The 12,232-nt window shown below is 50.6% G+C and overlaps 1 protein-coding gene across 1 annotated transcript in view; it reads left to right on the plus strand.

Annotated features, from left to right (window-relative positions):
* Window positions 1-2,275, plus strand: part of BCAS4 (breast carcinoma amplified sequence 4) — a 59,318-nt gene extending 57,043 nt beyond the window's left edge. The window contains exon 5 of the mRNA XM_068987773.1: window positions 1,830-2,275. Coding sequence (XP_068843874.1) covers window positions 1,830-1,952 — 123 coding nt within the window. The 3' untranslated portion in view covers window positions 1,953-2,275. The remainder of the gene's footprint in view (window positions 1-1,829) is intronic.
* The last annotated feature ends 9,957 nt before the right edge of the window (window positions 2,276-12,232 follow it).

Consider the following 12,232-nt stretch of genomic DNA (forward strand, 5'->3'; position numbering starts at 1 on the left):
TACACACACTCCCTGCCCCGCTCTGTCTCTCTCCTGATCTCTTAGGATAAAGTTCTTAGTAGGACCTCCAAGAGCACACGTCATCTGGCCCTGGTTTACAACCTCCTGTCCACACACTGACCCGGCCTAACTCCAGACAGATCCACCTTGGTGCCCGTGGCCCAGCACACCCCCAGCACTGTCCACACGGTCACGGGGTGTCTGCAGCCTAGCCACCACCCTTCCCACCGCCTCCCCTCCACACCCCCCCACAGCCCCTCCTAAGTCCTCAGCCCCTGGGAACCTCTGACCCCTGCAGGAGCTGGGCGCCGAGAGTCCCGGTGCCCCCTCCCGTATTCCCCGTCTCACGTTGGGGGTGTGTTCCCAGTGGTTCCCTTGTCTGCGGATAAGCAGGGAGCCCCTGATGACTGGGGCTGCGTCCTGTTCACAGTGGTGCCCTTGGCCGGGTGCGAGCATGTGTAAGGTAGGAATTGAGGGGACAGGTGCTCGGAGTTGGGGGCGGGTAAGGCACCTTCCTGGGCTTTGTCTCCATCGCCCCCCACCACAGTGGGGAGGGCGGTCCTGGTGTTGCTGCGGGGACAAGCATGGGGCAGATGAGGGCACACGCAGGGCAGTGCGGGGCTCATGGGGGTGCTGAGCTTTGGGGGAGCTATTAACCGTGGACCGGAGCCCCACACCGATGGCGGCTGAAGGCAGAGCTGGGGTCCAGGGGGTGGAGCTGGGGGCGGGGCGGGGCCCGGGGCGGGGCGGAGCTGGGGCTCAGGGGCGGAGGACCTGGGGGCGGAGCTGGGGCTCAGGGGCGGAGGACCTGGGGGCGGAGGCCCTGGGGGCGGAGGTGGCTTGTAGTTCACACAGCAGAGGGAGCTGCGGGTGGGGGTGGGAGGACCAGAAGGTGGTCAGAGGTACCCTAGGTGGAGACGTGCAGAACCTCCTCCCTCTGCCCCCCGGACCCCCACATTAATGCCCGTATCTGCCTGCCAGGTACACCTGGGAGCCTTGCAGGCCTTCCCTCCTCCGAGCAGGTCACGGGATCGGTCCCGGCTCTAACTGAGAATCACCTGAGAGCTTTGCAATAGCCAGGTGCCCGGACCACACCCCAGACCGACGACGTCAGGCTCTGGGGGCGGGGCCTGGGCATAAGCATCCATGACTCTCGCAGGGGCTCCCATGTACAGCTGCGTTTGAGAAGCAGTTTGGGGCGGTCCTCTGTGAAACCGGTTTGACCCAGAGATGCCTATGTAACCTGCAGGGTTAGGAGAGCTTGGAGACCATTGCTTGATGGAAAGTCTCCCCTCCCCAATCTCCCTGCCACAAAAACCCACATGAGACATAAGTAAGCTGTTCTTAAACTAAAAACACACACACACGCACACGCACACGCACATGCCCCGGCCTTCAGGAGCACAGACGGGCGCTCACAGAACTATCGCCGACCCCAGATCCCCCAGCGGCGGCCTGAGGTGCGGTCTAGACTCCCACTGCTGCGGGTCTTAAGTGCCCCTTCCTCGCACTCAATGGCCTGAGGTGCAGCTGCGTTCTCAGCCATCCTCCCAGAACCTTGTTCCGCCTGTCCTTTCAAACACTGTGGAGCTCTGGGCATAGGGACCAGCCCTGTCGGTCCCCGTCAGGTGTCAGATGGGCTGGCTTTGGCTGTCGCAGGCACTGTGACATTGATTCTTCATTCCTCACCGCGATTCTTGGTGAAGAATCATGGCCTCTGCTCACCTGGACCTCCCTCCCTGCGGGGTCCTCCTGCGACTGGAGTTCTTGGGCCTCAGAACAAGTGGCTTCACATGATTGACCGGGCACCTGGTTTTCTGTCCTTCCAGAAGCGATGGGCACCAGTGGCCCCGACGTTCGAGCTGCCCGCGTTGTACAGAACGGAGGACTATTTTCCCGTGGACGTGGGAGAGGTGATGCCCCGAGCCCCCAGCTGCCAAAGGCGTCTGTGAGCGCTTCGATCCTGCCATCCGGGCGTCGGGAAGTGAAATCTGTGTGCAGAGCAGATGTGATCTTTTCTTTTATTGTTGTGGGTTCATTTTCTGAGTTTTTCCCCTTGCTTCACGGGGGCGCATGGGGTTTGGTGAAGTGGACCCAGGGGTTGGGCAGTGCCTCCAAGATGAGCTGGGAAGGCCTCCTCCACCAGCTGTGCCCTGCCTGGTGGTCTGGACAAGGTGGTCACCCCTGGGGATAGCTGGTCACCCCAGGTGATGGGCTGTGGGGACATGAATATCTTTGCACAGGAATTGTGGGGGCATTGGGAGGTGTCACCGGGGTGCATGGCTCCAGGTCCATCTATTTTGGCTGGTTTGTCTGAACCCAAGTGCCCACTGGCCCTGTGAACCATCTCAATAAAGTGTCAAGAGGTCACCTGGTGTAAATGTTTCCTTGATGGGTGCTCCTGCCGCCGAGTCAAGCCAGCTCCTCAAAAGCTGCTTATATTAAAGCCCCTTGCCTGAGGGGAGTGCACAGCTCTGGCCTTCAGATGCCCAGTGGAATGCCTAGACCTTTAGGATTTCCTGAGGTCTCCCAAAGGGTATTTGCTTTAATTTCTCCTCATGTAGATGGGTTTTGAGCTATCATCCCGAAACATTGGGTTCCTCACTTTGGTGATGGATATTTCTAGTTTCTGGAATCTTTCCCAGGGCTATGAACACACACACTCACCCTGTACTACAGACCTGCTTTCAGATTTCAACACACACATACCACACACACACACCCTGTTCTGCAGACGTGCATTCAAATTTCAACACACAGGCACACATACATACACACACCCTGTACTGCAGACCTGCATTCAAATTTCACACACACACACACACACACCTGTACTACAGACCTGCATTCAAGTTTCAAGGAAATCTGACATCATGAATCAGGCAAGAGAGCAGTAGTAGCAAGGCAAAAAAAAAAAGTTGAGCCTTGTCAATTTTAGAATACTTTTTAAAATAAAAAGATATTAAGTGAAGCCCTTGTTTCAAGTAGAGCCAGTGTTTTTGTATACAGATAATTGTTGTAAACTTATTTTAAAACGTTGAGATCTTATTATCCATTACTGAAGTATAAATCCAGTGCTGAGGTCACTGAACCTTCACACACTGAACACATCTGCTTGGCCCTCACCCCATCTAGAAGTCTGCACTCCTTGTCCGAAGCCCCTCCTGCTCGCTTCCAGCCACCCTCCCCTGGCCCCCACCCGGCCCCACCCCCACCCCCCATCCCGCCTGAGCTAACAGCATCCTGACAACTCACAGCGCACACGGGGCTGCTGTCTGGGCGTCTGTTCTGTCCCTGGAGGCGGACTGGCGTATGCAGGCTCAGCGTGGCGGCTTTGTGCCCGCTCCAGCGGCCGCCGCCGAGTCTGTGGGCAGCATCCCTGTGGCTGCTGACCGTTCATTGTCACGGCTGTGTTATATTGAGCAGGACTGTTTTTAACGAAGAAGCTTAGATCATTCCCCCTGCCCCGGTCTGCTGAGGGAGAGCGGAGAGTCGAGGGGAAGTTCATTTTCTAGACAAGCAGCGAGGGCACACATTTCTGGAAAACCGGGCATATGTTGATGGTTGGAGACGCCCACGCTTCTTTCTCCTTCCAAAGCCTGGACCGAGTCACCGGGAGAGGCGGGTGGGGTCACGTGATTAAGCCACAGCCACGAAGTGTCCTGAAGTAGAGACCCGCGGGCCTGGCTCTCAGAGCCCTCGCCTCCTGCAGCTCTGGGCCGGTGGCTCTGGGCTCGTGGCTTGCCCTCTCTGAGCCCAGCCTCCTCCCCAGTAAGAGGAAGAGAATAAGGGCGCCTGCCTCTGGGGGTGCAGTGAGGGAGCGATGACCTGCGTCAGGGCCTGGTGATGGGCGCTGGGCAGCAGGTGGCTGTGACGGTGACGGGGCTGGGCCGGGGAAGGGCTGACCGGCCTGCGTTTCTCGGTGGGCTGTTGGCATCCAAGGGCCCGGGCCTTGGGAACAGCCCTACCTTTCAGAGTAAGACCGAGGCAATGGAGAGTGAGAGCTGCTGGAGTCCTACTTCACTAAGCCGGCTCTGCTGTCTGGGGACTCTTTGGGGGGGTCACCCCCTCACCCCCAGGGCAGTGAGGAGGGGTGAGTTTCCTTGACAGCATCTATGGGGAAACGGTGACTCATGAGCTAGAATTGGTTTTCCCAAGTTTCCTGGGGTTGCAGTGCCAAACAATGAAATTTTAGGGACGCTTGGAGACACTGAGCAGGAGGGCGAGCCAGGGCACAGGGCCCGCTAGGAATCGCTGACCTCGGTCCTCTGAGCGGCTAAGGTGCTGGCCTGGGGCCAGGTACCCTGACAGGCGTCATCTTCAGAGCAAGTGTCGGATGTCTCCCAGCAAGTTGACGAAAGCCCTGGTGGGTCAAACCTACCAAGGGTCAAACCCCTTGGAGGGTCAAACCCAAAGCCCATGGCCAGGGTCACTTTGCAGCCAGGGAAAAGGTGATCTTTGTCTTTTTCTTTCTTTGGTGGCTGTTTTCGGACAGGGGCGCCAGAACCTAGGCCATTGTGAGTCTTCGGAAGAGCTAAGTCCTTTGATCATTCCCATGTTCCCCACGGATGTGAACTTCACATCTGTCCAAAGCAAGAGGTTTCAGAACGGTGGCCCACAGGTTGGCAGAACCATGTGGTCTGCCCTAAACTGTTTCAAAATTGTTTTCATGTTGAGACAACGCCGTTACCATCTGGAAAAAATAAAGTGAGTTCCATACCTCACTCTGTACACCAGGAACATTTCCAAAATTCCAAATGGATTAAGGAGGAGTTCAATGTGTAAAATGAATTTATAGAATAAGGAGGCAGAAACATTGGAGAATCATAAAAAATCCAGGAGCCATAAAAGAAAATTGTGATATTTAAAAAGTTTAAATCCTCTGCAGGGCAAAAACAAGCAGAAAATCCAACCAAAAAAAAAAAAAAAATGAAAACAAAACAACAGAATTCTAACCAAATGCAAAAGCCAAATGACAAACTAGGAATATATATTTGAAGCTTGTACTGCAAAGGGATAATCCCCCTAATATATAAACATCTCCTACAAATAAATAAGAGGAAAGAAACCCCCCCAAAATAGCAAAGAATATGAATATGCATTTCACAGAAAAGACTATGCGAAAGGCATTTTCAAAATATGAAAAGATACGAACCTCAATCTGCGAGTATGAAAGTATTGAATACTTAGTTTTCGTTTATCACGCTGGCAAAAGTAAAATGTCTTTGATGACACTGTTGGTGAAATCTTGAAGAAAGGTGCATTCTTATACATTGGTGGTGGGACACGATTCTCATGGAGGTCCATGGGCAGTGCCTATCAAAGTTAGAAATGTATGTGCCCTCAGACATTGTGCATACCCAGTTCCATCCCTAGAGATCTAGTCTCCCAATATACACACACAAGAGAAATGATAAATGCAAAAATTTATTCACTGCACATTGAAATAGCAAGAGATGGGACAGAATCTAAGTGTCCATCAACTAGTGATTGGCTCAGTTATAGTACCTCCACACATGCGTGGGTGGGGGGAATCCTGTGGAGATGTAAAAGTTGGATTAGGAGTTCTTTACGACTTGGTGTGGAGAATCCCCAAAACCAAAGTGGAAGAGGAAGGACATGATATGCTATCATCTGTGTAAGAAAGGAAAGTGCTGAAGTTCTCTGGGAGGATAAACAAATATTTGAACATGGTGAACATTTTGCTTTTGGTGAGATGTGGACTTTCCATTTTTATTTTATACTTTTTGATATTTTGATGTTTCCCTATTGAAAAAATTTGATTAAAGTAAGTTCTAGCAATTAAAAATCAGGACATTTCTCATAAAGAACTGGATTTCCAGCTTCTACTCAGAAACTAAAATATGGCAGTATTAGGTTCATATTCTCGCCAGACAATAAAGTTGAGTCCCTTTAGAAGGGGCTCACTCTCCATGTTTCCCTTGCGTCCAGATTATCTCATTAATTTCTTTACATGCCTGGACTCAGTGGTATTTGCATTTGCAGAAGTCCTCAGCAAATTATTAACAGACTGAATCCAGAAACAGAGAGGATTATACACCATGACCAAGTGGACTGTCTCCAAGGGATATAAGGTGGGTTTAACACCTTAAAATCAATCAGTGCAACACACTTGGATTACTAACTCACATGGTCATCTCCATAGATGCATGAAAAAGCATTTGACAAAACTCAATGTCCATTCATCACAAAAGTGCTCCTTCTTGGGGTCAAAAGGGGAGTTCCAGAGAAGAGGTGAGAAGCCAGGCAGATGCCCCCAAAGGGGTCTGTTTTCAGGATTATCAGTTCTTTCAAGACAACCTGGTGACCGAGGCACCTGGAGGCCTCAGGGCATCTCCCTCTCCATCTTAAAACAAAATTCCACTTTGTGCTTTGTGTCCTGGTCAAGAGCACAACCATCTTTGGGTTTACAAGAATTCAAAGCAATTATGACTGAGCAGCTGTCACAGAATTTCCTCTCTGAGCCCTGTGTGTTTGCTGTAGACATCAAAGCATCAAAATTTGTCTTATCAGGAAGCACCATCTGGATACATTTTAGCCTTGCAAGCAGCTGGGCAGGGCCGGTGGCCCGAGGCTTGCTTCTGCCTTCTTTACTGGGACTTCTGACGTCTGTGCTTTGCTGTTGGCCCGTGATGCCGAGTTTGAGGAAGGAGGTAGAGAGATGGCTGCTGGGGGCAGGTGTACTCCATCAGGAGAATGGCAAGTTTCCCTCAAAGCACCAAGTCAAGCCAAGCCTGACTGCTGGAGGTCGGCCCCTCAACCAGAAAGACTTCCTCATGGGGTCATCCAGGGAGCAACACCATCACACATGCCAACGGTCAGTGTTTCATCAGCAAGGCTCTTCCAGGGGGAGATGTGCCCGAGGAGCGGGCATAGGAGACCTGGAGGAGCGCCCTGGACAATGAGGTCTGTGCTTTTCTTGTGGGCACCAGGGCTGGGGTGGCTGCAGCGGTGACCCCTCCCGCAGGAAGTGTGCCCTGTGTACACCCACGGTCTCCTCGTGGCTCCCAGGGAACCGCGGAGACACCAGGGCATTGGCTTGCACACATGCTGTTTACTACACACAAACTGCATCTCTGGGTGTAGAGATGGGGGTTCTTAGGCTGTCCAGCAAGGGTATGTTTGTTGAATGGAAAGAAATAGAATCGGTGGTCTTACCCAGGAGACCACTGGTAGCAAAGAGATGAACTGGGGAAGGCTCACGCTGTAGCATCATTCACTTGTGTCTTTGGAATGGTGGAAAAAATTTAAAATAATTAATTTTAAAAAGGGACTTCCCTGGTGGTCCAGCGGTTAGGATTTTGCACTTCCACTGCAGGGGGGCACAAGTTTGATCCCTGGTCGGGGAAATAAGATCCTACATGCCAGAAGGCGAGACCGAAGAACAAAGAAAAGAATGGTGGTTCTCCGGCTTACTTGTCCTTTGGAGTCAGCTGGGCCACAGCCTGTGACCGACTGTGTCAGAATCTCTGGGGGAGGGTCCTCAGGATCTCTAAGTGTTAAAACTCCCCAGGTGACTTGGAGATGCAGCCGATTCTGGGACATGTTTTCCAAGGAGAGCTGTTAAGAAAAATCTCAAGGCTTCCTTTGAAGAGTGTCGAGACCTCAATATCCGTTTCACATCCTCCTGAGTGTAATGGATGGAATTGGGTTTGAGTTGGCTTCTGGCTTGAGTTGAACTGATTGCGCCCGAGCTCCAGAGATGGGTACTGCCTGATCTAAGCCCATCCAGGTGAACCTAGCTCACAGTGACTCACCGAGGTAGTTCTGGTCTAAGCCTTGTTTGCTGCTGTTTAGTCACTAAGTCGGAGAAGGCGATGGCACCCCACTCCAGTGCTCTTGCCTGGAAAATCCCATGGACGGCGGAGCCTGGTGGGCTGCAGTCCATGGGGTTGCTAAGAGTCGGACACGACTGAGCGACTTCACTTTCGCTTTTCCCTTTCATTCATTGGAGAAGGAAATGGCAACCCACTCCAGTGTTCTTGCCTGGAGAATCCCAGGGATGGGGGAGCCTGGTGGGTTGCCATGGGGTTGCACAAAGTTGGACACGACTGAAGCGACTTAGCAGCAGCAGCAGCAGCGCAGCAGCAGCAGGTCACTAAGCAGTGCCTGCCTCTTTTGCGACCCCACGGACTGTAGCCTGCCAGGCTCCTCTGGCTGGGAGCCAGGCAGAAATACTGGAGTGGGTGGCCATTTCCTTCTCCAGGGGATCTTTCCTTCCCATGGATTGAACCCAAGTCTCCTGCACTGGCAGGCATTTTTTTTTTTTTACCACTGAGCCACCAGGGAAGACCATCTTAAGCCTACCAGCATGGAAACTGGTTCTGGAATGGTCCAGCTGGCCCCAAGTTCAGGACTCTTGCTCAATAGGGAGGGAGGCAATACCCTCTCTCAGGGCAGGTGAATGGGAAGCAACAGGAATGCCAGGGTGCCTGCTTAGAATGAAGGTGACTGTGTGGGTGGCAGGACCAGAAGGCAAGAGGCCCGGAGGCCCTGCCCACATGGCTGAGCAGCTGCCTTCTTTGGGTACCACGGCTGCTTGCATTTTCCTTTGTTAAAAGCCCAATTTGAGTTGGAGTTCCCATTACTGCCAACGAGAGTCCTATGTCATAAAAAGAAGTCTAAAACCAGGTAAGAAGAGTCAGGTACTCACTGATGGGCAGAGACTTCCCTGGGAAACACTCTGAACCAGAGCCATCTGTTGACAAATGGGTTTGGTGCCATCTGGCATGCGTTAGGTAACATGAGTCCACAGAGACACAGCCAATTTTTCCAGTCTTGCCTGGGCCAAGGAAAAGGTCTCATCTTGGTGCTGGTCTGCCCTGGACCCTCTGATTTTCCTTTTTAACCAACAAAGCAAGTCTTGGGCTCACAGCCCTCGGCAAGCAGTGGCAGGTGGCACAGTTTCAGTCTTTTAACGTCTTGCCTTGTGTTTTTCGGGGTGCTACCATTAATAGCAAATCACGCTGGTTGGACTTTTCTTGCAAAAATAGTTTTCCCTTTTAAAAAGGGGAGTTGAAACATACTAAGTATGTAAAGCAGCTGTTAGGCAGATGTGGCAAAAATGACAAAGACGGCAGTGTGAAGGTGTCATTTGGGAGACCCTGTGCTGGGGAAGGTAGGTTGTATTGGTTTAAAACCCAGGACTCACGTGTCCTTGCATTCACAGCAGGGAAAGCCTTTCTCGAGAGGGTAGTCTTCAGCCAAGATCAGGGCTGGATGGTGTGGCTGGGAAACCCAGGGGCTGTGGACTCAGGATACTGGGTCCAAATGAGCATCTCCCCTCTGCCAGCTGGAGTCTTGGGACAAGTTAGCGCCGCTCAAGCATCATGTCCTGGGTACTAACACTCCTTGTACAAGACCTTTTTGGAGGGGGTGGGGGCGGATTTAGGGAATTGGGACAGGACTGTTTTGAGGATTCAAATTATCTTGGCATCTAGTGTCCTACAACTAGTCCTAAACACTTATGTGATGTTTGGAAAGTTCTTGTTGAGTCAAAATGTGCTCAGGATGTGTGCTGAGCTCGGGGCGATTTTATGAACAGTGTCAAACTCCTGGGAAAGGTGGAATCTCGCCCCTGGCCTGGAGGTTCCCTCCTTGGAGGACTCTGTATTTAAGCCTCTGGAGTCCTCTCTCGGGGGAAGCCGATAGAGCCAGCCCAGCAGATGCAGCCATCTTTTGACCTGCCATCCTCAACGCAGGATCTTAAAAGTTTTGACTCCCAGATGGCTGTCCCTCTTACATAGCTGTCGCCTTCTGCTTCAGGCTAGATGGCGACACATAGCGTGCGTGCATTGGAAAAGGTCATTTCTAGCCTCTTGCTTTATCAGCTTCCAGAAGGTGAGCAATTTGCTTATCAGGAGATCCATTTTGTTTCACTTGGTAGTAAGAAGACATTCCCTCCTGCATCCTCTTAGCTGGAGCCCTTTGAAAACACGACTCAAGGATTTTCAGGGTATCTGCAGCAATGCCTTACATGCAGATTTTTGAATACAACTCCACTAAGCTGTAATCCCTCTAGGATTCAAGTTCTAGTGAATGTTATTTTTTTTAAAGTGGAGTTTGTTGATGGAAGTAGCAGGATGCAAAGAATTGCCAATGATTTTCCAAATAATCTTTTGTGCAAGTTTTGATTCATTTTTGAGCTAACCTAGTAACAGTTGGTAGAAAACACCTTTTTTAACTTGCCTGTCTGGTTTATCTCAGTCTTTTTCTAGATCATGTCAAGGTGGCCCTTTAATAACTGGTACGTTGGAATGCATTTCAGTTTGGTGAGAGCAGTCTCTTGCCTCTATTTTCGGTCCTCTGGAGGTTTAGGAGTTACGTTCCTACATGACACTCTGGTGAAACATGCCTGCAACTGGTGCCAGGCCAATAAGCTACTGGGTGGGTTAGAAATAAGGGTCAAATGGGTTGAAAAGATCATTGCCTTAGGGAGGGGCAGAAGGCGGACCAGCTGCTCTGTGGAATCCAGATTCAGCGTGCTCTACCTAACCTCTTGGTCAAAATCAGATCTTTCCGTCACTCAAGCTAAGTGGCTCTCAAGCTGTAGTGGCAAGATGACCTGGGAGCCCCACCTCAAGGTTTAGTCCGCAGAGTAGGGAAACACCCCTCTATACGGCGGTATTCATTTGGCAAAAGCAAGCTGAATGGCCCCTAGAGAAGTGTTTCGGGTGGGCCATTCCTCAGTCTTTGATACAGATCATTTTCAAATCTATTTGCTCCCTTCTGAAGAAATGTGCATCTTTACAAGTGGGTAGGCATTTGGGCTAGACAGACACAGCCATGGGGGTTGGGAGGGGAAGGAAAGGGCATTTCCTTTTCTGCTTGTAATTTAAGAGGGAACAAAGAGCTGTTTACTGAAGACCCTTGTACTAGTCAATGGTAAGGAACCAAAGATGGGACAAGAAAATGCTTCTACGTGCTGAAACAGGAGAGAAACCAGTGCTTACTCAGCTTGAGTCTGGAACTTCTGGCCACAGGGAAATGTGAAGGGCAAAAAGTGCTCTGGAACTTTGTTTTTCCTTGTTCAAAAGAAAATCTACAGGATTATCCAGTCTACAGTTACAGACTTTCTCTAAGAAGATGGCAGAAAGCCAGCTTTTCTTTCCAGATCATTCCAAAAGCAAACAGCAGCAACAGCATTGTTTTAAAATGGCTTTTATTGAGACACTTTCAGGACTTCTCCAACAGTTCTTACTGGGGAATCTTTATTTCCAGTCCTTAGGTGGCTAAACTCTTTTCCCCATGCTGACAAGGCCCACTCACACCACCGTAGCAAGGAAGTGTACTTGTCTCTCTCTGCTCACATGTCCAGCCCGGAGCGCACCTCCCCACCCTCACCCCCTATACTGCACGAGTCTCACTAGTACCTCATGTAGGACTCACAAGACCAGGCTAAATTCTTCCTATTAGGCAGAGTAATTTCAAAGCAAATGTGAGATGGCTTAAATGCAGCTGGTATTACTATCCTCAGGTAAGACATGTTCTCAATGCCACCTTTTCTGATTAGGTTATCTGTAGCATCTTGGATGTCCACAGAATTTATAATCTATCTGTGTGACAGATTTAAAATAGCTCCAAAAAAAAAAAAAAAAAAAAAACACCTCCGTGTCAGCCCCGAACACCCTGAAGGTTCTAGTCCATTCTTGTGCTTTCTCCTGTATTGTTCTGAGGCACGACTTTACATTTTACGGGGAGGCTGGTCAAACTTTTTGCCCTCAGGTAACAAAAGCGTTAAGCTCAACTTTCTGGAGTCTTAGAAATCATGGAAACTAGCCCACTTCAGAACTCTTTAGGCCAATGTCCCTGAAAGGTGACTGACCAGCCTTCGCATGGCCTAAGAGCATCCATCCCGTCACGTTACCAAACACGCTGGGCCACTTCTGCCACCTCCTCCCTGTTCTTTGGTGCGGGGTCCCTCGCACCCTACCAGCTCCTGCATCTTGATAGCCCCAGAACGTGTGCTCTCCAAAGCCTTTCTCTTACTAACAGCAAGATGGTCCAGAGTTAAAATAAAAGCAGAGAGTAGTCGCCTGGTTAGTACAACTGTTCCCGTTATAAGGTGAAAACTAATATGGACTTCACTTAGAAGAAAGAACACCAGGGTATTAAGATTCTGCTTGCAAATCAATGCTTATTTATCTTTACATCCTTTATCACGGAGACATTTACATATCCAAGCAGGTTCTGATCCTTAACAACAGGGGAA

Source organism: Capricornis sumatraensis, chromosome 15, assembly GCF_032405125.1.
Source record: "Capricornis sumatraensis isolate serow.1 chromosome 15, serow.2, whole genome shotgun sequence".
In the NCBI taxonomy this organism is placed as follows: Eukaryota; Metazoa; Chordata; class Mammalia; order Artiodactyla; family Bovidae; genus Capricornis; species Capricornis sumatraensis.